General features: G+C 55.9%; 2 protein-coding genes across 4 annotated transcripts in view; one reads left to right on the plus strand and one right to left on the minus strand.

Annotated features, from left to right (window-relative positions):
• Positions 1 to 502: 502 nt before the first annotated feature.
• On the plus strand, positions 503 to 9,251 carry SLC48A1 (solute carrier family 48 member 1). Its single transcript, XM_077170683.1, has 3 exons — positions 503 to 745; positions 6,316 to 6,483; positions 6,963 to 9,251. The coding sequence occupies exons 1-3, from the start codon at positions 610 to 612 to the stop codon at positions 7,097 to 7,099; spliced, it is 441 nt and encodes a 146-aa protein (XP_077026798.1). The 5' UTR covers positions 503 to 609; the 3' UTR covers positions 7,100 to 9,251.
• HDAC7 (histone deacetylase 7) overlaps positions 6,619 to 24,006 on the minus strand; it is a 38,267-nt gene continuing 20,879 nt past the window's right edge. The window contains exons 8-25 of one of the 3 annotated variants that reach the window (XM_077170680.1): positions 23,775 to 23,866; positions 23,466 to 23,576; positions 23,127 to 23,307; positions 22,724 to 22,920; positions 22,293 to 22,466; positions 21,248 to 21,473; positions 19,530 to 19,663; positions 19,232 to 19,352; positions 18,873 to 18,922; positions 17,390 to 17,497; positions 15,756 to 15,811; positions 15,470 to 15,557; positions 14,296 to 14,415; positions 13,965 to 14,062; positions 12,677 to 12,795; positions 11,899 to 12,032; positions 11,530 to 11,614; positions 6,619 to 10,446 (exon numbers count right to left, since the gene is read on the minus strand). In XM_077170680.1, the coding sequence (XP_077026795.1) occupies positions 10,223 to 10,446; positions 11,530 to 11,614; positions 11,899 to 12,032; positions 12,677 to 12,795; positions 13,965 to 14,062; positions 14,296 to 14,415; positions 15,470 to 15,557; positions 15,756 to 15,811; positions 17,390 to 17,497; positions 18,873 to 18,922; positions 19,232 to 19,352; positions 19,530 to 19,663; positions 21,248 to 21,473; positions 22,293 to 22,466; positions 22,724 to 22,920; positions 23,127 to 23,307; positions 23,466 to 23,576; positions 23,775 to 23,866 (2,318 nt within the window). In that variant the 3' untranslated portion in view covers positions 6,619 to 10,222. The remainder of the gene's footprint in view (positions 10,447 to 11,529; positions 11,615 to 11,898; positions 12,033 to 12,676; positions 12,796 to 13,964; positions 14,063 to 14,295; positions 14,416 to 15,469; positions 15,558 to 15,755; positions 15,812 to 17,389; positions 17,498 to 18,872; positions 18,923 to 19,231; positions 19,353 to 19,529; positions 19,664 to 21,247; positions 21,474 to 22,292; positions 22,467 to 22,723; positions 22,921 to 23,126; positions 23,308 to 23,465; positions 23,577 to 23,774; positions 23,867 to 24,006) is intronic. The other 2 variants (XM_077170682.1, XM_077170681.1) reach the window with 2 other exon arrangements.

Raw genomic sequence — 24,006 nt, forward strand, 5'->3', positions numbered from 1 at the left:
TTTGAAATCATAGAAGTATAAAAGAACGAACATAAGGTAAACCATGGACGAAAGTTAATATTATACTTATAATAATGTCGCTTCATCAATTGTAACGAAGGTAACCACACTGGTGGAAAATGTTAATAAGAGGGAAAACTATGTGTGCGAGGAGGGCGGTTATGGCAACTTTGTACTTTCTGCATGATTTTTGCTATAAACATACAACTGGTCCAATTAAAAAAAATTTTTTTTTAAAAGGTAATCACGGGAGTTGCTTGTACAAATGCATATTCCCGGCCCGCCAAGCTCAACATTTCCCAATACGGTAGATTTGGGGGTGAACCCAGGAATCTGCCTCGTTAACAAGCATGTCTGCAAAACATGGAGCCCGAAGGACCTCACTGAAGAACACCGGATGTGCGGCGTCTGTCCGTCAGTCCCTGGCGTGGGCGGCCTCCGGCCAGGGAGGGCGCTGTGTCGGGGGCGGGCCGGGGGCGGGCCGGAGGCGGGCCGGGGGCGGAGCGCTGGGCGGCCGGCGGCCGGGGGTTCGGGCTCCAGGCGGTGCACCTGTGACTCCGCTGCACCGCGGCCCCGCTCGCCCTCGGCCGGTCCTGCTCCCGCAGCTCCATGGCCCCGTCCCGGCTGCAGCTCGGCCTCCGCGCCGCCTACTCCGGCATCAGCTCGGTGGCCGGCTTCTCCATCTTCCTCGTCTGGACCGTCGTCTACCCACAGCCGGGGACCGCGGCCATGGGGGGACTTGCAGGTATCCACCCGGGACGCGCGGGGGCGACGAGGGGCGCTCGGGCGGGACTCCGGGCCGGAGACGGGCACTTGGCCGCGGGAAGGGCGCTGTCAGCTGCTCCCGGAGGCTCCTCCCAGGAGTCGCTTCCTCCGGGGAGCGGGTGGGGTGTTTACCCCAGCCCGGCAGTTGGCAGCGCGGGCCCTGGGCGTTCTCCGGGTGCCTCCGGGACCCGATGTCCTCCCAAGTCCCGGGCGCGATGTCTCCGGGGCGCCGATGTCCCGCCCCTGCCATTTGCACAAGCCCCAGCGCCGACCGCCGCCTGGGACCCCACCTTTGCGCGCCGCCGCCCGGGTTCTCTCCTCTCCGAACCTTTCCCGCCGGCCCTCTCCGCCTGTTCCCCCATTACAGCGTCCTCTGAGCGCCCGCTAGGTGTGAAGACACCCCACACCCACCCAAACTTGTTCTGGGGAACTCCCACCCCTAAAGTGCCCCTTCCCTGGGGGCTGGATGAGGGCAGGGAAAGAGAATAAATGGGAGCGGGAGCAGCTTTGAGAGGGCTGTGGGGTTCCCGTGGAACCGTCTACTTCCTTCAAGTGTGGACCTCTGACCCCGGCAGAACCCTCGGCGGAGACCAGAAGGACCGCGCTAGGGATCTGATGGAAACTGTGGACATTTTCTTTCACCCCATATTGGTGACTTTTTGCCATCCCTCTGCTGTGGGTTCCGCGTGCGTCTCTAAACTCTGCTCTCTGCCTTTTCTGTGCCTTAAGGAGGGAAGGGAGGCTAGGGTGAGAATATCATGTGCAGATGGCAGACCTATGCTCACCACTGTCCTGTACGTGCATTGTACCTTTGGGCAAGCGACTTAACCTCTCCGTGTGGTAGATTTGGTGTGAAGACAGAAAATATTTTTACTTTCTAACACCTGTTTAAATCATTTACTTCCATTATCTCATTTAACCCTTACATTAGTGCTGTGAAGTAGGCCTTATTGTGTCCGTTTTACAGATGAGGAGTCTAAGACAGAGTAAATAAATAATCTGCCCAGAGCTACTCAGCAACATGAAATAATATGTGTGTGAAAGGCACTTTGGAAAAGAAAATACACATAAGGATAATACTTATACATCTGATGACCTTATGCCATTACTGAAATCCTCTGTCAGAAGGCTCTAAATGTACCAAGTAAAAATAACTCAATTTACTCACTGCCACCAAATTTACTGAACACCATCCCTGGGTGGTGCAGAAAGGAAAGGTGGGTTTACCTGCCTTATAAGAGGGGCAGGGACCACAGCTACGCAATGCCAAGCAAAGCTCTGGGGTCACCAAGGAAGGCAGGTGGTGCTCTGGCTGGAATGCACTGTGCCTGTTGGGGTGCCAGACCAGCTGTCTTCCTTGGTGCAGCCAGCCCATCTCTGCTCAGTTATCTACAGACCACTGGCTCCTTTCTGCTGTGCACCATGCCTGCAACCCCAACCATGGTTTTCAAGGTTCACTCTCCTTACAGCCCTTTTATTGGTTTTCTACTGGTCCTACCCTCTTCCCCTTTGGAAAGTGGTGTCTGCAGACCCTGACGCCCCCATAGTTGTACTGAGAAGGTCTGAGATAGGGGCATGGCCAGGGCTGAGGAGGAGGGCCTTCCCTGGGATCCGGGGCCAGTGGAGGTAAAGGTGAACCCTGCCTAGCTGTGCACATACTGGAATGTCAGTATCTCCCTAGGCCTCAGGTTCCTCATCTGTAAGGCGTGGGAGGAAATCCCACTGAAAGAGATGATCTCTGACAGCCCCTCCAAATCTACAAGATTGCATTTCCAGGGTCTGCTCGTTGGATCTTTCATCTCTGGCTGCCTATGAGAGGGCAGTGCAAAAGCCCTCTGGCTTGTACTCCAAGGAGTCCCTGGGGTTTTCCTTTAACCCAAACTCTTCCCTCCCTGAGGGCTTCCCTAGGCCTCTGAGGCAGGCCAGCTGTGGAGCCGCCTATAGGGAGAGGCGCTAGGACAGCACCCAGCTGGAGCCGGGGCCTGGCTCTCCCTGGCTCTTCTCATCTTTAGACAACCAAGAAGTAACCACAGAAGAGCCAAAGTTGCTTTTTTGGCGGGGGTAGGGGTGAGGGCTAGTTCCCGGCCAGGACCACATGCCGTCCCCACCCAGAGTGGGTGTCAAGAGGGTCTGCAGCCAGTCAGCCTTCCTCTTTTGGGGGTGAAGCGTCAGCGGTTTTGTTGACTTGTAAGTACCCCACTTCTGACTCAGCATTTTTTTTGCTCAGAAACTGTCGAGTCACCTTCTGCCCCTGTGGAACCAGACAGGGACTGACTGGATGGGGGTGCTGGTTTATGGGCCATTGTCAGCCATTCCTGGCCTAGGAGGCATCTGGGATTAAGTGGCTTCACAGAAGAAAGGCTGGTTTTCCTGGAGAGATGTGGGTGGGACCTGCCTGCTCTAGCTTCGCTGTAAGAACTGTGGTGGGGGTGAAGGATGGGACAGGTTACAGACTCCTGCTCTAGGTCTAATAGACCAAGGAAAGAAATGAAGAATAGAAAAGTTGTCCCAGGGGTCTAAATGGCTCTGCTTTCTTTGCGCATGAACTGGGAGCAAGAACAACACGGGGGCTTTGAGACTCACATCTTCCTGGGAGAGGTGTGGGTGAAGGGAGGGAGGGCTGGGGTGCAAGAATGTGTCTGGGCCCTGGCTCAGACCCACAGTCCTGCTTAACTGTATTCAGTTTGTGGACTGCCTGGGCTTCTCCCATCTCCTTACTTCCAACGCATCTACTGGGGACATTTTTCACCGACCAACCCAGCAATGTCCTCGCCTTTAGCTTGTCAGCTGTGAGCCCAGGGATGGAGCAGGGCCCACTTCCTTGAAGCAGGTGGGATGGAGTGTAGAGTGTCATCTGCCCATGACATGCAGCTGGGGTGGGGGTGGGGGTCGCTGGGGACCTGGTGAGACCGGGGCTTCCTGGAGTTCCAGAGTGTCCTTGGGAAGGGTACACGGCCAAGGGACAGTCACCTCAGCCTGAGGCTTGGGAGGGGCTCCTGCCTCCTTCAGTCACCCTTGGGTGGAGTTGGTGGGGAGAGATCCCTCTTCCCAGGAGAGTAGTGAAGTCTGGATGACAATGGACCTGGTAAGAAACTCAGGCTGTGCTTGTCTGGAGGGGAGGCCTGTGTGCAGGATTGGGAGCGGTGAGAGGTGGTAAAGTTGTGCCTGCTTATTAATAAAGAACAGGGACCCGGAACTCCCAAAATAGCTATCTTCCTCTTCCTCCTGCTCTCAGCGCTCTTTGATAAGTCTGCATGTGTATGCATGTAGGGTGGATGTTGGGAGGGGGCCACTGCTGGAGCAGCCAGTGGACTAAGAGATGGCATCTTCATGGGTCCCTATTTCAGCGGTTCCTAACCCAGAAAATGCTGAGTCACAAAGCCATTGTGCTGACCTCCTTATTTTTCTCCTAAGCCAGCTTCCAGAATCTTCAAGTGGGAAATATGTTAGAGCTCATCTAATCCAACCCCTCCATGGTAAACTGAGGAGACAGGGTGGTTGGACCTGTCCCAGAAATGTGCCCATCTGACTTTTCCCTGAATGCACTTAGGGACTCTTTAAGAATTCAAACAGCTCCCTCAAATAAACAACTTAGGATGTACATGAGAAGAGTGGGGAAGAGTTCTGGAAAGGATAAAACCTGATCACATGAGATTTAAGCTGAAGCCATAGGATTTCTGTTTGGCCGCCTCTGGTCTGCTCCTGTTTCCCACCCAGGTAGGGAGAGCAGGGTGTCCATCCTGGCTCACGCTGGACTCAGGAGCAGAGAGACCCAGGTTCTAGGCCCCAACCCCTAAGGAAAATTAGGGGTGGCTAGGGGCAGAGCTAGGAGAATGGGGATCAAACCGGGTGAGGGGGAGAAGCTATGGGGTTTGGGTGGGTGGGTGGGGCTCTGCCGATACTGGAATGGAACCCTGGGCTAAGTACCTGGGCTGGAGAGACTTTTAAACTCACCTCAATATGGGACACCAAGACTCTTGAGAGGTGGCGAGGGGCACAGCAGTGCCCAGCCCCTGGTTTCCTGGCTTGCAGTCTTATGGATTATTTCTCCCTCACCAGCCCACTTGAATTGTGACAGATTGTGAGCTGGTAACTAGAGCAGAGTTCCTTGATGAAGACTCCCTCCCCCGCCCCCTTTATTAAAAAAAAAACAAAACTCTTTTAAAAAGTGAAACATTTTGGGCATGTAAAAAAGGATAGACAATTTAACAAACACCTTTACACTCACCACCGAGCCCAAGAAATAAAATATCATAGATTCAGTCCAAGCAACCTCCCCACCCTCACCTCCCTATCAACTTCCCTTCCTTCTCTCCCTTGCCAGAGATAACCATTTTCCCCAACCAGATGCTTATCCTTCCTGTGCACGTTTGATAACGTTCCTACGCATGTATGAAATGCAATGTGTGCAGCTCCTTTGTGAAGGGTCTCCTGGCTCCTGGGCTCTAGCAGCCTGGGTGCATGCTGAGAGCTTGCAGCTGGCTCTGCCCCTTTCCTCTTTCCTCCCTCGCCGGGATCCTGCGGCCCCACTCCGGACCCTTGCCAATGGAATTGATATTTGTTCTACCCTTTGGGCTGTGCCAGTAGGCACTGCCTGGCACAGAGGACACTCATTGTATCGGCTGAGTGGCAGCTGGCATCCTAGGGGAGGCGTCCACCCAGGCCTGGTGGGTGGGCCCAGGGAAGGCTGGGGGATGGCTGGGCTTGCCTGGCCTGTGCAGCAAACTGGAGGGAGTGACATGGGGACTGGCTGAGAGCAAGAGGAGGGCCACTTGGGTACTGGTGCCCCTGGTTGGCCCTCCTCCTCCCTGCAAGGCCAGTGCAAGAGTTTGGGAAAAGCTGCGCTGCCAGAGAGCTCAGCCACAGGCCTGGAGAGGGTCACTCCAAGGCGGGCCCCCCGTGGCCAGGTGGAGGAGGGCATCTTTAGTGGGGGGCCGCTTCCCCACAGCGGTGGCCCTGAAGGTAGGAAGGAGAAAGTCCCTAGAAACTAGGCTGCACCGCAGCAGTCCTCAAGCTTTATGTTTACAGGACCCCTTTGTACTCTTGAAAAGTAGTGAAACCCCAAAGAAATTTTGTTTATGTGGGTTATATCCATCGGTAAAGACCATATAAGAAATTAAAATGGGAAACATTTTTAAGCATTTTAAAGTTATGTTACAAATAACATTACATCAACATAACAACTTTGTGAGCAATATTCATATTTCAAAAAAAATTAGGGAGAAGAATGGTATGGTTGTACTCTTTAAAGTCTGCCTGAATAGAAAGCAGCTGGGTTCTCTTACCTGCTTCTGCTTTCAAGTCATTATATCACACGGCCTCTGGAAAACGACTCGTGCGGTCATGAGAGAATGAGCCGGGAAATGGCCAGTATTATCCTAGTGGGTCTGACCTAGTGGCCCCCAAAGGGTCCTGGGCTGGAGGCAGGGGTGAGGGGAGGCCGCCACCTGACGCCAGTCCAGAGGAGGGGGACCCTGCTGCGCGGGGGGTGGGGGAGGCAGGGCTGGGGTGGGGCGGCCAGGCCCCCGCTGACCCAGTCTTTCCCCGCAGGTGTGCTGGCGCTCTGGGCCCTGGTGACGCATGTGATGTACATGCAGGATTACTGGCGGACCTGGCTCAAGGGCCTGCGTGGCTTCTTCCTCGTGGGTGTCCTCTTCTCAGCCGTCTCCGTCGCCGCCTTCTGCACCTTCCTAGCATTGGCCATCACCCAGCGCCAGAGTGAGGGCTGTTCTGGGGAGGGTGCGGGCGGGCGGGCTGGCCGGGAGGAATGGCGGTTGTTAGTACCAGGTAATTTCTCTGCCCAGCTGCGGTGTGCGGGCGCCCTCTGGTGGCTGTCACCAGCAAGTAAACAAAGGCCCTCCCCCTGCCCCTAGGGGAGGCTGAGGTTGGAAGCTGTTAGGTTAAATGTTGCACGAGCACGGTATGTGATTCAAACCTGTGACTGGCCAGGCCTGACCCTCCCCCATCCCTACCATCTCTGGTATCGCCTTCCTTTAACTGCTTTGCATCTTCCCCAGATGCTATAAAAACTCTGTTGCACTCAAGTCTTTCTAGAGGATTGACTGAGCAGATAGCATGGGAAGGGGTGCTGTGGAGGGAGGCGTGGCCCTGGGCTTGTGGCCTGGTGGCTGGGGCTGAGAGCAAAGCTCCGCAAGTCATAAGTCATCAGTCACACTCCGGGCTCTTCTCCCCCGCAGGCCTCACGGACCCCCGAAGCTACTACCTCTCCTGTGTCTGGAGCTTCATCTCCTTCAAATGGGCTTTCCTACTCAGCCTCTACGCCCACCGCTACCGGGCCGACTTTGCTGACATCAGCATCCTCAGTGATTTCTGACCCAGGGGTGAGGGCTCTGCACCCTGGAGTTCCTCAGAACCTGGACTCTGCCTCTGAGACATCATGTGGGGCTGCCCCCACCCCCTGGGGACCCCAGAACCGTGGCAGAGAGCACACAGCAGGGAGAGTGTGGCCTCCCAGGAAGCTGTCGTCTCCCCCTATGGAAAAAGAACTGGGTGCAGTGGAAGTGGGGGTCCTGGCACATGACTCCTCACCTGCCCAGCTGGAGAGCAGCCTTAGACCTTTTTGAACGGATCTATTTTCTTAGCACTCAGTGTGGAGTCTTTGCAGACAGGGCCAGGACAATGCCATGGGGTAGGCGTTGGTCGGAGGGGCCAGGACACAGGGGGTTTGGTCCCTGCTGCCCCGGGCACTCTCCTTGAGGCCAGGGAGGGAACCTGGGGAGGTCAGGTCAAGTAAGGCATCTCTAGTAGAGACTTAACTATTCTCCCCAGCATCCCAACCTATTGTCCCCCAAGGATCAGGCAGCTTAACTGGTCAGTCCCAGGGATGACCACTCTGGCTCTTTCCCCAAGACTTGGGAAGTGAAGGGAGAGCTCAGTGTTCCTCCTTCCCACCCCCTCTTCTAACCAGAGTTGTTCTCCCATGAGTGTGCTAGAACCAAGCAGGTCTCTCCTCCCTCCATTTCCCACCACACCTCACACCCCAGAACAGGGCTCCCCGAATGAGGCCCGGCTAAAAATCATGGGGAGTGAGCTTCTGCCCCCAAAGGGCTGTGGGGAACGGGGCAACATGGTGGAGGCCGGAAGCACCTGCAAGCTGTACTCTTGCACCTCTGGTCCGTTTCCACCCTACCTTCTCACATCTGACCCTGTTGTGCCCAGACCACCCCTCTGCTCACTGCCCTTCACCTTCAACTAAAGCTTTTATCTTTTTTATCTCCCTTGTGAAGGACACACACTGGCCCAAGGGCTCACCTAACTCGGAAAGGGAAGAGGCTGTTGTTAAATACAATGTTTTGTTAGATTGCCATTTTGCACGGGCTACCCCTTTCATACCTGATGTGTCCTGCCCCTCAGCTCTTTGCCTTACCTGTCACAGTCACTTTGGCAGAAATACAGCAGCCATTTATATCAGCCTGCTTTTTTTTCCTTTTTTGTAGGGTGGGAATCTCAGGGTGGTGGGCCTGTGGAAGCCAGGGATGGAGGGTATGGGGGGTTCTCTAACTATCTGATTAAACTGTTTCCTTAGCCCAAACTGCTCTGGAGGCCAGGGAAGGGAGGCCATGTCTTGAGGGTGGAGGCCCTCTCCCTCTGTCCCTTGGCAGGGTGGAGCCCCCTCCTCAGTTTCCTTATCTGGCTCTCAGCCCATCCCCCACCAGGGCAAGAATGCCCATAGCCACAGACTCAGTAACCCCAGGGGGGATGGCGGGTTAGTGTCTAGGGCAAATGAAAAAGGGACAAGTACCAGCCCACCCCTTCCCTTCTTCCTTTCCCAGGCTGCTGAGGGCCCAGGGCCAGGGCTGAGGTAATGAGGTTGCTGCTTCTCCTGGCAGGAAAAGCCTGGCAGACTCAGATCCAAAAAGGCAGGCGCTGGCAGCCCTTCCTCTTCGCTCATATTGGATGAGCTTGTGCAGGCCTGCTGCCTCACCCATTCTCTCCTAGGCCCAGCATATGCTTAAAAAGTCATGGTGCATTAGAGCTGGAGGGAACCATAAACAATGTCTATTTCTGGAGCCTTTCACTGATGAACAAAGGCCCCAGGAGGCAAAGCAACTTACCTGAGCTCCTGGTTGTATCTTAAACCCACGTCTGTCTACTTCGTGACGCTTAGGGATGCTTTAGGGAGCTGGGCCCCTGCCTCTGTATCTGGTGCCCCCAACCTGGGCTGAGCCCTCTGAGCAGGCCCTGCCTGTGGACTCAGCCCTGTGCTGCCTCTTGTTATCCTGAGGGGAGGTGGGGCAGGCAGGGGCAGCTAAGGTGGGTTTAAATTGGTTTCTTCCTGTAGGGCAGCTGCCAAGGAAGGGCATGGAGGGGGCTGCTCCCCACCAGAGTCCAACCTTGCCCCTTTCTCTGCACAAATCACACTCTGCCGTGCAGCTGTGTACCGTGTGCACACCCACCCAGTGGCACAACTCTCCTGAGGCCCTTGGCACATGCACTTTTAAAGCAAATAAAACATTTATTGTTTAGATTTTTTTCTTTTTCTTTTTTTTTTTTTTTACAAAAAAACAAGCACATATACACAGGGCATGGTGGATTCTGGGGAACACGCACACACACATGCGCGCGCACACACACACACACAAATACTTTCCTTCTTGGCCCCAGGCCTGGACCCCAGACGCCTTGAAGTCTTTGCCAGGGCTGCCTCCCCTCCCCCCATGTCTTGTGTCCATTCTCCCACCCTCTTTCCCATCAGCCAAGCTAGTCCTATGTGGGGTAGAAGTCAGAGCTGGGGTGGGGGAGGCCCCAGACCCGGAGAAGACTTGGGGTGAGTTGGGCAGTGACCGAGGGAGTCCTGGGGGTTGTGCTGTGCTTCTGAGGGGAGATGAAGGGCTTCGCACCATTGGATGTGGGAGCACAGAACTCCTGGAGCGCCTGTGCACTCCACCAGGCACTGAGATGGTCCGAGTAGGCTGGCCTCTGGCCAGGGCAGGGAGCAGAAGGGAAGCCTGCGGGCGGTGACTGCTCTGGGGGAGTTTTCACCTCAGTGCCCAGAGCTGGAGGGCGGAAGCTTCCAGAGTCATGGGAGGAAGCAGCCGAGAGGAGGGACTCCCCCTGCACTCAGGGATATGGAACCCTTTGGCTGTCTCCTGTCCCCCCTCTAGCCCTCACAGCCCAGGGAGGGCTGCCCTGGCTGAGGCCAAGTTCACATTTCTGTGTGGGGCCTGGGGCTGCGTGCAAAGTCCAGGGTTTGGTTAAGGGTGGGCCTGACTCAGTCCTGAGGAGTGGGGGCCACAGCCAGGGGCCCGGCCGGCTGCCCAGCCTGCCTCCTCTCAGGCCCTCTCTGGTCCTCACCTGAGACCCAGAGGCCACTCTCTGGCCCTGACTACCTGCCTACAGGGTCTCTGAAGAACCCAGGAGCAGGTATCGTAGCCAGAGGTTAGAAGAGAACCAGGTCCGAAGGGCAGGAGTGGGTGGGCAGATCCATTCCAAAACCTCAGAGATTCATAGGTTCCTCCTCCTCCACCAGCTGGTCTGAGGGCCTGGGGGGAGGGGCCAGGGGAGGGCCTGGGGGCAGGGACCGCTCTTCCGCCAGGATGCCCACGGATAGCGATGCCAGCGCGGTCACTGCCTCCACTTCTTCTGGGTCGGCCCCCGGCCCCCTGGGCACCCAGGAGTCTGGACAGGAGGCCAGGTGCTGCATGCAGCCCCAATATTTACCTGGGACGAGAAACTGGGTCAGGAAGGGCTGGGGACAACTAGCCCCTGCCCCTTGTCCTACCTGCATGCTAGATCTGGTATCAAGGCCGGGTGTTTCCGGCCCAGTGCCTGAAAGCAGCAGCTGCGTTCTCAGCCCGGGCCAGCGCTCCCGCCTGTGCCCACCCTCAACACGTACCGTCCCGGACACAGCCCCCTGAGCTGGTCGGGGTGAGCAGAGCAGGTCTGCCATGCCATGAGGGATGCCCATGCCCCCACTGCTAACCGAGCCCCCATAGGTGTGGGATTCCCAAGAGCCCTGGTGGGGCTCAGGCTGGGCCTATGTCACAACTGCTACAGACCTTTGATTTGACCACAGGGTGCTGGGAGCCCCCTCATACAGTCCCACTAGTGCTCAGGCCAGCACTTAGGAGAGTGGGGAGTGGAGAGGACCTGGCACTGGGAGAACCAACTGTCATTCCAGTAGCTGTGTGTGGCCTTCAGCAAGCCACTCACCTCCCTGGGCTGCCACTGCCCCACCTATAGCACGGAAGTAGTAATCCTGCCTACGTTGTGAGAAATAATGCACACGGAACACGTGCAGAGCCCGGCAGAGTGTATCAGCAGGATCTTTGCTGCTATCTATGAGTTCCCTACCGAACCTCGATGTGGGGAGTCTATTTTAATCACAGAGCTGGGACTTAACACAAAGTGTTCCATAGATACTGAGTGGAAGGTGAAAATTTAAAGTGTTTTCCAAATATGGGGGTTATTCTAAGATCCAGCCCCCAAAGCAGGTGGAGCTCCCGAAACCTCTGTGGCTGGAGGTGGGAACCAGGCCCTGTGTCAAACTAGGGCACGTATTGCTGTCGGACGTACTGCTCCCCCCGTCTGGAGTGGTTCCTGCTGGAGGGCTCAGAGGGCTTCTGCTCATGGGGGGGCTGCTTCACTCTTACTCTGGGGGCAGCTCGCAGGAATCCTCCTCTATATCAGCAGCAGGGCCCTGGCCTGGCTGGCACTAGAAGCCCCGGGACCTGGTCACTGGGGGTAGTGGGGCCCTCAGGTTCCCAGTTGGGGTGGGGGGTTACCCCCTCCCTCCACACTCACTGTGTACTCGGATCACGGCTTCCAGGGAGCGGATGGCGTTGAGGTTGGGTTTCTGTTTCCAGCCTTCTTCTGAGAGGGGATCCACCTACAGAGAAGAGCACATCAGCTACCAGTCACCACCCGTGGGGCCCCAAGGCTGGGCCAGCCCTCCTCTGTCCTAGGAGCCTGGCCTCTGGGCACAGTCAGGAGATGCTGGCCATAGGCCTGACTGGGGAAGAGGTGCCCACCCTGCCCCAGGTCCAGACACCCTAGCTCCATCTGTGAGCCCTAAGGAGGCGCCCCACCTGCCCGCTCTTGTGGGCAATGGCTGGGTGAGTCTGGCTCAGCTCCCCTACCGATTCACATATGGGGTGAAGGGATGGCAGTCACCTTGTTGCCCAGAAGAGCGGCCACACAGGCCTCGGAGGCATCACAGATGGCTGTGAGGTCATGGCCCCCCTCCAAGGCCAGCACCAGTGCACCCCCTGCCAAGTTCATCAGCTGCTGCGTCAGGTACCCAAAACCTATAGAGAAATAAGAGGGGGTGGGAGGGTGGAGGAGAGGTGGTTCCATTCTCTACCTCTTATTTCCCTGCTTGCTTCCTTCCTTGTAAATAATGACCCAAATGCATAACTTACAGTTTCCAATGAACTTTCTCACTGAATCCCATGAAAAGCCTATTAGTTCACCTCACTTATAGCTCAGAGTTAAAGGACTTGCATGAGTTCCCACAGCTTATAAGGGGCAGAGGGAGGTTGTGAACCTGGGGCACTGACCCCAACCAGGGTCTTTTCCTCTAGGCCCCACCATCTCCACTCTGTCCTCCAGACCCCAGGGCCCAGTGGTGCTGAGTGGGCTCCCTGCGTTCTGTGAACACTGCTCCTCCCCATCATCCTCCTGGAGAGGCTGCCGGCCCAGCCAGGGAACAAACAGCAATGGGGAAGTGAGGGGATCTGTGGTTGAGCTTCCCAAATGATGGACTCAAGCCGCAGGAGTCTGACCAGTTCAAACCCTCCATAGGCAGTGCCAGCCTAAGTGGGCCCAGGGAATTCCAGGAGCAGCTGCCATAGCCAGCCGCTGCGGCCTTCCCCACTTAGACCTGAGCAGTGCCTCCCACCCCCATCTGGTCTTCAACCCTGCACCTTCCCCCAGTCTCTGTCCTCCTTACATTTGGCAGAAACGTGGTAGCCACCCAGTGGGGGCGGGTGACCCTCGGCAGCATCAAATCCAGCTGACACCAGGACCAGGTCTGGAGAGAACTCTCGGGCGATGGGCATCACAACCATTCTGTGAGGTGGCAAGAGAGGGGCTCAGCACACTGTGCTGGATTGCCCAGGGGCAGGGGCCAGGGTCCCTGCCAGGCACATTGCCAGCTCTCTCCTGCCAACTTTGCTGTGGGGCATCCTGCTCTTAGGACTCTAAGACTCCCAGCCCCCCAGCAGGATTAGAGAGCCCTTCTGACCTCCTTGCCCTTGGCCCATGTTCCTAGCACAACCTGAGGACTGAGCTGTCCAAACACATAACTAGCAAGAGGCAGAAAGGAGCCCATGTTGGGGCACTAGTGGGAATGAAAAAGAAGTGAGTGTGGGAGTGTGTGTGCCTGGGGGCGCAGGGGCAGGACTGCAGAAAGGGTCAACCTCACAGCCTCTGGACCTGGAAACACTTGCCACTTAGCTGCCACCCACCTTGGACTGAGTTGACCACACCCCATCACTCACCAACTGTGCCCAGGACAAGACCCTCTAAGGTCCTGGACTACCTTGCTTTACTCTCTCACCTCTTTCCCTGGCCCTCCCCTTTGCCCCCCCCACCCCCCACCCCCAGCTGCCTCTGTCTAGCTCTGACCCAACTCCGGTGTTGGTGTCCTTCAAGGCCCTAGGCTCTGGGCACACAGAAGCCAGGAACTCAGCCCAGTGTTCCTACAGAATTCATTCTCAAAAAGAATATCCCCAGACAAGCGCTTGGAGATTTACTTCCAGGGTTCTCTTTTTTCAATTGGAACGTAGGTATCAGAGTGAAATTTATACAGGGCTCCTGAACAGCGCCCAAAGCCCTTCTTTCAGAATAGCTTTTCTTGGGTAACTGCCCAAGGTAGACATCATGTGTTCTCCTTTTCCTCGATCAGTTTAAGTTCCTCCTCTCCTGCTCAAAGGCCCCTTCTTCCAGGCTGTCTTCTTTGACTAAATGTGGCAACTCTGCTCATCTTTCTGCCCTTCTCCCCAGCGAGGTAACATTTGACTTTATAAAACACCTTTTGACTTTTTCACTCTTGTATGTGTGTCCCATCTTTCCTTTGGGACTGGAGGCCCTGAGAGCCACTGACTATTCCTTTCCTATTTTGGTCTTAGACCACAAAGCCTACCCCAGCTGATTACCTCCAACCTTGGGTTGGGAGATGGGGCAGAAGAGAGGCCCTTGATGGATCAGGCCTCCTCTGGGCCCCCCAGAGTACTTACCTAAAGGCAGCCAAGTACTCAGGGTCCCCCATGGGGGGGTCCAGACCTCCAGCCCAGGCCACATTGACATTGAAACCCTCACCACTGCCAGATCCCACCTGGAAAACAGGAAACAAGGGAGACATGAAGAGAGCAGAACCCCAGAAGAGAAATCCCAGGATGTTGGCACTGTGAGACCAACTCATCCGGACTCTTCACTTCCCAGATGGGGCACTTGAGGATCAGAGAGGTTGAACAGTCTGCCCATAGTCGCACAGCTACTGTGTCAGAGGCAAAGTACCAGGAGAGAGAGTCAATGGGGCCGGAAGATGCAGACCCGATATGCAGTTACCTCATCCACAGCCCCACTGCCTGGGAAGAAGTTGCCGTCGTCATGGCGATGAAGAGAGATGTAGAGCACACTGGGGTCCTGGTAGAAGGTTTGCTGGGTGCCATTGCCATGGTGGACGTCCTGCGCAGGAAGATGGGCAGTGGATTAGGGAAGGTCCAAAAGCACCCAGATGGAGGCCAGGACAGGTTGGAAGGGTTTCAAGGGTTCAAAGGGTTTGAGGGTCAGAACCCTAGAAGGGAGGTCAGGAAACGGGTTCTTAGAGCCAAACTGCTGAATGGCCCCAAGTAATCCACTGCCCTTCTCAGAGCCACAGTCTCTCCATGTTGGGTGGGGATCACTACAACATAGATCCTGACGAAGCTGAGGCATCCTGAGGTCTGAGGAGGTATGCTGAGAACAGGCCAACCAGAGGAAGGAAGGAAGTGTGTGGGGGTGTATTGGTGGCAGGGAGAGGGAAGAGTCCAGGGGGACATGTCAGGAATTCTCGTTGCTGTGTCTTGCACAAGGTCACGGACTGATACAGATGATCAAACACCAAGCTCAGTTTTAGAGAAAGGCAGGTTATGAGGCCCAGCCCAGCCCCCAAAGAAGAGCTGCAGCCCTTTATTCGGTAACTCACAGGACCACATTTGGGCTCAAGTGTGGAAAATTCCTCCACCTTCCTCAACTTCTGCTAGGGATTATCTCATCCACAGAGGTGATATGGTTTAGTAAGTAAATGCATGCACTCCAAAGCTAACACGACTGAGTTCAAATCCTGGTTTTCTCACTTACAAGGTGTGGAACTGTGTTACCTAATTTCTGTGCTCAGTTCCTTCAGCATACATTATATGTAAAACTATCAGGGTCTGGATGTCACTAGTGGTATGTTGATGCTGTCTGCTAATATTGTTATTACTACTATTTGTAGAGGAAATGTATGTATTACTAGTTCTGCTGAAAGAAGCCAACAAAGGTCTAAATGCAACACTTAAGTGAGAGCTCCCATCTGTGTGAGTGGCTGAAGGCTTGCCCCACATACCCTCTTCTAGAGGCCTCTCAACCAACAGCCCTGTGAGGCAGGTGTTATCTGCACTCCCATTTTACACAAGGGGAAACTGAAGCTCAAGGAGCCCAATGCAGAGCCAGGACCTGAAGGCCCCTGGATCTGAGAGGGTGAGGTGCCGGGACCTACCCAGTCCACAATGAGGATCTTGCTGGCCTTGCTTTGTTGTTGCAGCTGCCGGCAGGCGATGGCCACAGAGTTGAAGAAGCAGAAGCCCCTGGGAGGAGGAGAAAGGTCCTGCCAGCCCACTCCCTCCCCATGACCCACCTCTCCAGCCCCCTCTCTCCACCAGCCGCTAGCTCAGTCCTGCCTCAGGAAAAGGTCTGGAGGAAGGAGAAGGAACGTCCCACCAGGAGCCCCTTCCCCACTCTGCCCAGGCCTTCTTTCACCCTCACCCGACTCCCCCAGGCCTTACATGGCTGTTGAGTGATCTGCATGGTGTCCCGGGGGTCGCACTACAGCAAAACCATTCTGGAAGCAGAAAGAACACGTCAGCTAACTGCCAGATCTTGGACCCATGTCTGCACGAGTCTCTTCCAGCCCTGGGCACCTCCGCTGAGAGGAGGCCCAAGGCGGCCACTGCTGGCATGCCAGACCACGGCTAGGCTAGATTTGAAGTGCCCCATAGCTCAGCTCCCTTTATTCCTTGCTTGGAGTTCTCTGCTTTCTAAGAACAGCTACTGCTGATTGAGCAAAAACGATGTGCCTGTTGTCGTGATAAGTACTTTGTAAATGATGGAGTTCATCCTCAGGTTTCCACGAGGTGAACATTATCTAGTCCTCACAACATCTCCATTAGGTGAACATTATTATCACCTCCAGTTTACAGACGAAGAGAAATCTGCAGTTCAGGTGGGTTAAGTGACTCTTTGGACGTGGCCTAGTTGTAAATGGTGGCGCAGAGGTGTGAAGACCAGGCCTGTGCTCTTTTTTTTCTTTTTAAATTTAATTTTGTCTTCGTGCGTGTCTTTATTTTATTACTCTTACACTTCATTTACCCATACACTGGATAAAAGGACTGTCTGTCACAAGGTTTTTATAGCCACACGGTCACACGATAAAAGCTATATAGTTACACAATCATTATCGAAGGTCAAGGCTACTGGATGACAGTTCACCAATTTCAGGTATTTCCTTCTGGCTGTTCCAATACACTAGAAACTAAAAAGGAACATCTTTGTAATAGTTCTGTGTCATAATCATTTGCTAATTCCTAATTTCTCAGTCACACCTCCTCCCTCTCATCTAATCGTTCTCTTAATCTTCAGGGCTATCTGGGCAATGACCATTTTAATTTCTTTGTGCTAGAAAGGGGTGTTGACCTTATAGGGTAGAGGAATGGAATTAGTTGATGTTCTTGGAGAGACTGGTACTTCTGGGTTTCAGGGCTTATCTGGCATAGGAGCCATCTGGGGGCCTTAAGTTTCTGCAAAAATAAACATACTAAGAAAAACTTTGATAGAGTCTTAGATAGAGCACAGGGTATTCTTGAGGATTTTCAGGACTACTGTTGGTAGGGGCTTGGAGTACCATCAAGCCTGTGCTCTTAACTGGAAAGGTCCATCTGAGGAGCTGTGACATTTAGGACATTCTGACTGTCTTGGGTACAAGCTCCAAAATAACGGGACTTCTGACAATGAACTTGAAGTCAAGGCCCTGTAAGGTGCTCAACCCAGAGCAAATGGACACGGGCACCGCCCTGGTTTACACAGCCTCACGATGGAGAGAATCAATTTACTAATTTGCAGAGGCCCAGAGAAGTTGTGCAGGTCACCTATAGCCACATAGCACGTCAATGTTAAATAACCCTGGGTGATCATGGCGCCGTCCCTTTCAGAAACCAAACGTCCAGGGTCGCAGTGGCTTGACTTGAGAACCAAATAACCCGTGTCTAGGCTTCAAATCTTTCCCTGTCCCCAGAGTCCTAGATTTCCCTTTCAACATTCCATGACAATATCCAAGAAGGGAAGTTATGGCCACAGGCAGCCGCATCTGGGTTCCGGGACTGATCTTCTCCATGGGCTGCCCACCTTCAACCAAACTTCCTACCTTTAGCTCACGGGAAGCCACTTTGAAAGCGAGGTCAGTGACGCTGCCGGCAGCCCAGCGGGCTGCGTTGGAGGAATGCAGCTCGTTCCAGATGGTGTCAGTGTCCACCTGTGGGGGCCAGAGTCAGGGCCCGCATCACCCAGGGCTCCCTGCAGGATCCGGACACCCTGGGACAGTGCCCACCCCATGACCAGAAGCCCAGGGGCAGGGAGCTGGGCAGACAGTGCTGCCTCCCCAGTGCCCCACCGCCCAAAGGCAAGGCCTCCTGTGTCCCCCAATCCCAACATGACTCCTCCTTCCCAGCTTAAGTCCCAGCACCAGCCCATATCTGGCCAGCACTCTGCCGGCAGCATCACGCCTGCCTCCCCACTCCGGGGAGGGGGCATGGCGTTACCTGGGCGGGATTGGGGTTTGGGCCGGGAGGGGGTTTTAGGCCCCAGCTGCCTCTGCTCGGGCCCTGCGGGATGGTCGGAGCCGGAGGGGCCGTCTGCACCTCTGTCTTCCACTCAAGGCCCCTAGCCCAGGCTGGGAGGCCCCCCAAACCCAGTCCCTGGGCCTCAAGGCTAGGGAGGGGCCGGGGGGCATGGTGGGGAGATGGGGAGGGCGAGGCGGACCAAGAGAGGCGAGGAAGGCAGAGAGAGTCGCAAGAGGCTGGAGAAAGAGAGAGAGAGAGAAAGACAGAGAGGGAGAGGAGGGAGGAGAAAACAGAAGCAACAACAGTTGGAAAAATCAGAAAGTGGCAAGAAATGGGAAGTTGTGAACAGGGCACTGGCTGGCTCCCAAACAGCCCTCCCACCAGCTACGGCTCCCCTTGTCCCTCCAGAACTAGCCCTCCATCCCCAGCCTCCACACAGCTTGCTTGGGAGCCCCTGCAGGAACTGTTTTAGGCAAGGAGAGCACCCCCAAAGGAGGCAGAAGCTCCCCAAATGGTGAGGAGTGAGGAAGTAAAGTTGGGGGTTTAAGGTCCTGGGGTAGGTGCCTGGATCACCAAGGACGCCGAAGCACCATCCACACCCTACGCCAGGCAGACCCACGTCTGCAGTTGGGCCCTGAGGTGGCCCCGACCCTGCCCCAGAAGCCCACTGCAGGGCAGGCGAAGCAGTCTGGGGGTGGTGTGGAAAAGCCAAGGGAGGCCAGAACTCTGGGGTCATATAAAGGGAGATGAGACCCCAAGCGCCAATATTGGCCCTGCTCTTTGAGCCTCAAATTCACTCTCTCGCTCAGTGCCTACTGAACACCTTCTAAGCGTGAGGCACAGGGCTCCACGCTCAGGAGACATTGGAGGGTCAAATGGAGGTGGTTCATAAGGGGCTCGCACACCAGCAGGGTTTCCAGCCAGCAGCAGGCATCATGGGAAACCCCCTGCCCACCTAGCCTGGCGGAACCGCGAGAACAAGGAGGGAGGCTTGGGCCTGGGAGAACTGGAGGGTGGGGATCCGAGAGCCCCTGGCAATACCCGCTTGAGACCCCCAGGCACACTTACCCCAACCCCGCCACAGGGCAGCATCACAAACATCCGCTCTGCCAGGAGCCCTGTGGGGAGAGGCCCGGCCTGTATGAATGGGAATCCTTTCTGCCTTTGGCCTGGCAGGGGGCAGGAGACCCTGATCGGAGGGCCAAGGGTGGGAGCGTGGAGGGTGAGGGAACCGTGGAGGGCAGGGTAGGATGGGCAACAGAGGGTCGAGGGCTGGCCAGCTGGGAACAGGGTGGAGCAAAATGCTGGAAGCTGGCAGGCCGGGCAGAGCAGGGGACAAGAGAGCGTGGGGGATAGAGGCTGGACCCCAGGGCAGCTGAGACAGCCAGGGGCAATTCAGGGCATGCCAGGCGGCGCCAGGCCCTTACCTGCCAGCTTCCCGTTGTCCAATTTGAGGCGGCTGAGAGGGTTAGTGCCATAGAGGAGCATGTGCCGCTCAGAGTGTACCGACCGCAGCTCTTCCAGGGAGGCCTTCCGGCCCCGGAGACACTGTGGAGGGGAATAAAGGCCGGCAGAGCTCCTGAGCCCCTGCTCACCCCTTCCTTGCCATGACTGCAGGCCCCACTTGACCCTGAGCTCACACTGGCTCTGAAAGCGGCCCCCACCCCTTCCTCTCCCATTGCTCTGACCTCCAGTTGCACAGCCCCCACCACCCTGCATTCTTACCTCACACTGGCTCCGGAGCCCCCGCTCCTGCAGCCGGGACCAGATGCTCTGGATGCGGCCGGCATGCTCTGGGTGCCTGCTGTTGTCCCCGCAGGAGCACTGGTGCTTCAGCATCACCGAGTCATAGACCAGCCCTGCCGGCAACAGGAGTCACAGCCAGGACCCATGTGAGCCAGGCACCCCTCGCACCTGCGCATCTCATCCCTCCCCACCAACCCAGCCCTTCACACCCATACATACGCAGCCGCCCCGTGGGCTTATCCAGGTAGCCTCAGACAAGCCCAAGACACACCAACCTATCCCCCGCCCACAGGCCTGCCATACAGCCAGGCCTCCCTGACCCACTGATCTTCACATGGCCTAAAACATCTAGCATGCCCTCGAGTGCCCAGAGTTCCAGTGAACGAGACCTAATGTCAGGGGGCTCTCATTGGATGTCCTGGCCCCAAGGAGGCTGCCAAGAAGGGACAAGAGGAGGGAGAATTCTTAGGAAACCTCGAGACAGGAAGCTGGGATGCCTCATAATGACACTGGGCCACATGAGAAGACAAATGCCATTTTCAGGAAGTGGCTTGCTCAGCCTCACGTGCAGCTGCATGGGCCAGTGGGAAGCTGCCAGGGAGGCCCCTGCACTGTCTGCGGGAGGGTCAGGGGCTACGACCCTCCCGGTAGGCAGTTTCATTACATTTCAGGGTAGCAAGAACCTTCAGAACGCTCATACCAGTTGCCCTGGGAATGCCACTCCTACAGAGTGATCCTATGGAAATCATCTCAGGGATGACCAGAGATTTGTATATAAGGAAGTTAAAATAAGGACAACCCAGGAACAATCCAAACATCCAACTCACAAGCAAGGTTTAAGTAAAAATAAAATGCTGTGATGAAATACTAAGAAACTCACGTGGCTGAGGACTGGCCATGTCGAGAATGTTCCTAATGGTGTATGCAATGTGATTACATGTATATGGTGTCTGTGCACTGAACTGAGAATGAACTGACATACAGATTTAAGAGTGTTATCAAAATAAATAAATAATAGAGGGGGGATAAAGGGTAAAGAAAAATTGGGTAGATGCAATACTAGTGGCCAATGAGAGGGAGGGGTAGGGGTTATGGGATGTATGTTTTTTTTTTCCTTTTTTCTTTTTATTTCTTTTTCTGGAATGATGTTAAATGTTCTAAAAATGATCATAGTGACGAATATACAACTATGTGATGATACTGTGAGCCACTGATTGTACACTTTGGATGGACTATATGGTATGTGATGGTATCTCAATAAAGATTTTTTTAAAAAAACTGGTTGTCTCTGGGTGATGGGACACTAACTGGTGGTTTTCCTTTATTCTTAGGCTTTCCTTTATTTTTCAGAATTTCTTTAATACTTTTGAAATATTTGTATAAGCAGAACAACATCGTAACTATCACTTTTCAAAAGCACTAACCAGTTGCCAGGATACCCAGATTTTGGTCCTGGCCTCACCACCAGCTTGCATCTGACTGCGAGGCTGTCACTGTGGCTTTCCCGAGCCTCTGTCTCCTCATCCGTACAGTGAGGATAACTAGCTACTCCACTAACTCGTGAAATGCTGGGTGGGGGGAGTCCTACCAAGACCAAGAGAGTGCTCTAGGGTCTCTAAATGTCTCGAGTGACACCATGACACAGACTCATGCCCCCAAACCTCTCTCTCCTGCCCCCACTCTAGTCCTCATCTTACCTGTGGTGAAGGGCAGGGTCCGGGCAGGGGTCTCTGTGCTGGGAAGGACGCGGGCCTGGCTAGCGGGCTCGGGGGTTGGCAGCGATGCAGGAGCAGCTGGGGAAGACTGAGCCCTAGAGAGGGACCGGTGTCCGCCCTGGGCCAGGGGCAGCAGCAACGGGTCTCCAGTGCCTCCTCGGGGGAGCCGGCCCACCAGTCGCTGCTGCTGCTGCTCCCAGAGAAGCACCTGGGGGAAAGAGAGGGCTTCAGCCTCTGGTATCTCCGGACCCTGTTCCACCCACCTCTGCCTGCTGTCTTACAAACCTATAGGCGGGACCCCTTTTCAGGAGTCTTTCCTGGTGCCTCTAGCCCTGCCTCCCTCCTGGGACCTGCCCTGACTATCTGACCCTGTCCCCATCAGGCCCCCAAAGGTCTGTACCCCAGACTGACCACTCAGTTCCACCAGAGCTAACTGGACACTTGGATCTCCAAAGCCAGAATCCTGGTGAGGAGCCTGGGGCCTGGCTCTGACCAGGAGCTCCCTGTGTCCAAGGAATGTGCAGCCACCCAGGACCACGTGGCTGCGTGAGCCACTGAGGACTATTCCCAGAGCTTGACTCCATGGGAGAGCACAGTGGTGCCTGGGCCTGGCTCTGGCCCATCTCTTGCCCCAGTCACCCTCCTGGATATAGGACAGCCAGTCACAGGGGAGAAGTCCTAGGGTAGGAGTGTGTATGGCTCCATGAAAGGTCAGCCTCACCGCTGGAAAAGGGACACAGCTTCACACTGAGACTGGGAGGCTACTGGAATGTATGCATGCGTGTACGGATGTAGGCATTTTTGCACGTGTGTGTATGCACATCTATGTGTACACATGTGTATGTATGTGCATGCATGCATGTGTGCACACATGCACCTTGTAGGTATGCAGCATCCAAGGATCTAGGGAGGGCACTGTGGGTCCCAGAGCTGTCCCTGCACTGATATCACAACTCCCTCCCTTCCCCATCCCATCCTAGGCACCACAGTCTTCTGACTGTTCCTTCTGACCCAATCACCTCCATACCTGCTGGTGCTGCTGGAGGGAAATAGGGCCTCTGGCCTCAGACTGCCCATGGCTCAGCTCTCTATGTTCGAGGCCATCATCCACCACCTGCCCCACTCCCCCGCCATCTGTCTCTAGGTCCTCAGCCGAGGGTATCTGCCGCAGTCGGGGCTTCTCGCTTGGCTTAGCTGGCCTCTGGGGAGGGGAGATCCCGGGACTGAGAAGCCAGGCTAGAGTGAAGGGGTGGGGCAGGGGTGGTGGGCTGGGCTGGGTGGCTGCTCGTTTTGCCAGGACTCAGGTGGCCATGCAGCTCTTGGCCCCCAGAGCCACCTTCCCTCCCTTGCTTTCCAGGTCCTGCCCTCCCTTAGAATTACACTCCCCCCCTTCCTCTTTCAGCCCCCAGAGACACAGGTAAGTACCCCTCAGCACCTCCCCTACCCAGTTTCCCTCACCTTGATCAGCTGGATGTGAGGTTTGAGCCGATCTGGACGGGGCTGCAGGGGACCCAGCGGTGGGGAAGCCGTGGCGCTGGGGGGCAGGGGCTCTGAGCGAGTCCGGCTCAGTGGCCGGTGGAGGCCTGACCCAGAGAGCCGCTCAGTGGTCAGTAGGGACTGGGCAAAGTGGAAGGGCAGGGGCCCAAGCCCAGGCACTGTAAAGAATGGGAGGTAGGGAGGCGGGCATAAGGAAGGAACTATGGGGAGCAATGAAAGGAAGGGAGGGTGTAGGGTGGGGGTGGGAGTGCTCTGCAGAGGGGTACACAGGAGGGTGGGGGGCTGGAGTACCCCTCTGCAGAGCAGAGGCCGATAGCAGAGTGCAGGGATCTAGCCCCTTCCCTGGAGAAGTAGTAGAACTCACCAGTCAGCAGTGGGGCGTGGGAGACTGAGGGATCCAGGAGGAGAATGGGCTGCAGGCGGGAAGGCAAGGTGCCCCCAGCCTCGGGCTCCAGGCCAGGAGGCAGGAAGAGGGGAGCATGGGGGGTCCCCAGGATCGGCCCCCGAGGGCCCAGAGTTGGATGGGTCCTGCGGTCACCATCAGCCTGGGAGAGAGGTAGGGAGAAGTCACAGGGGAGAAGAATTCTAGGCGAGAGAAGAATAGAAGGTGAGTGGGGGGGAGGTGGCAGGTGCAGGGAGTGAGTTGGGAGTGAAAGAATTTGGGGGAGCTTGGAGTGGAGGGAGGGGTGCCCCAGCCACTCACCCTGGCCGGGGCAGGCAGCCCCAGCGTGATTGCGGGCAGCAAGGACACTGTCGGCAAGGCGAACGGAGCCAGAGAGGTCTCCTGCAGCCGCAGCCGCTGGCCCAAGAGCGCCTGCCATGGGGAGCAGGGCGAGGGGGTCACCGCCCTCTAACCAGAAGCACAAACTTCTACCCCAGGGCACACCTTCCCCAGAACGCCCAGAGGCTCTGGAGACGCCACCCTAGTAGGACTTCTGGCTGCAAAGGGCTGAGCCTCAGAACTGATCCCCCCCGGCCCCACCCCGAGAGTTGAGTCCTGGCAAGGCCTTACCTCGGAGCCCAGGACGGGGTTGGGGCCATGCTCACTGTCATTGGGGGAGCTGCACCCTGACGCAGGAGTGCTGCTACTACTGGGGGAGGAGTCTGAGAGTGTGGGAGAAAAGAGAAGCCCAGTCAGAGACCAGGACCAGGCAGGAGGCAGAGCCAGGCCCCCTGGTGCCCAGGAACCCGGAGTAAGACCCGGCACTCCTGGGTGACCTCTGCTTCCTGCTTCTTCCCAGGAG

The sequence above is a fragment of the Tamandua tetradactyla genome, chromosome 7, assembly GCF_023851605.1.
Source record: "Tamandua tetradactyla isolate mTamTet1 chromosome 7, mTamTet1.pri, whole genome shotgun sequence".
Classification (NCBI taxonomy): domain Eukaryota; kingdom Metazoa; phylum Chordata; class Mammalia; order Pilosa; family Myrmecophagidae; genus Tamandua; species Tamandua tetradactyla.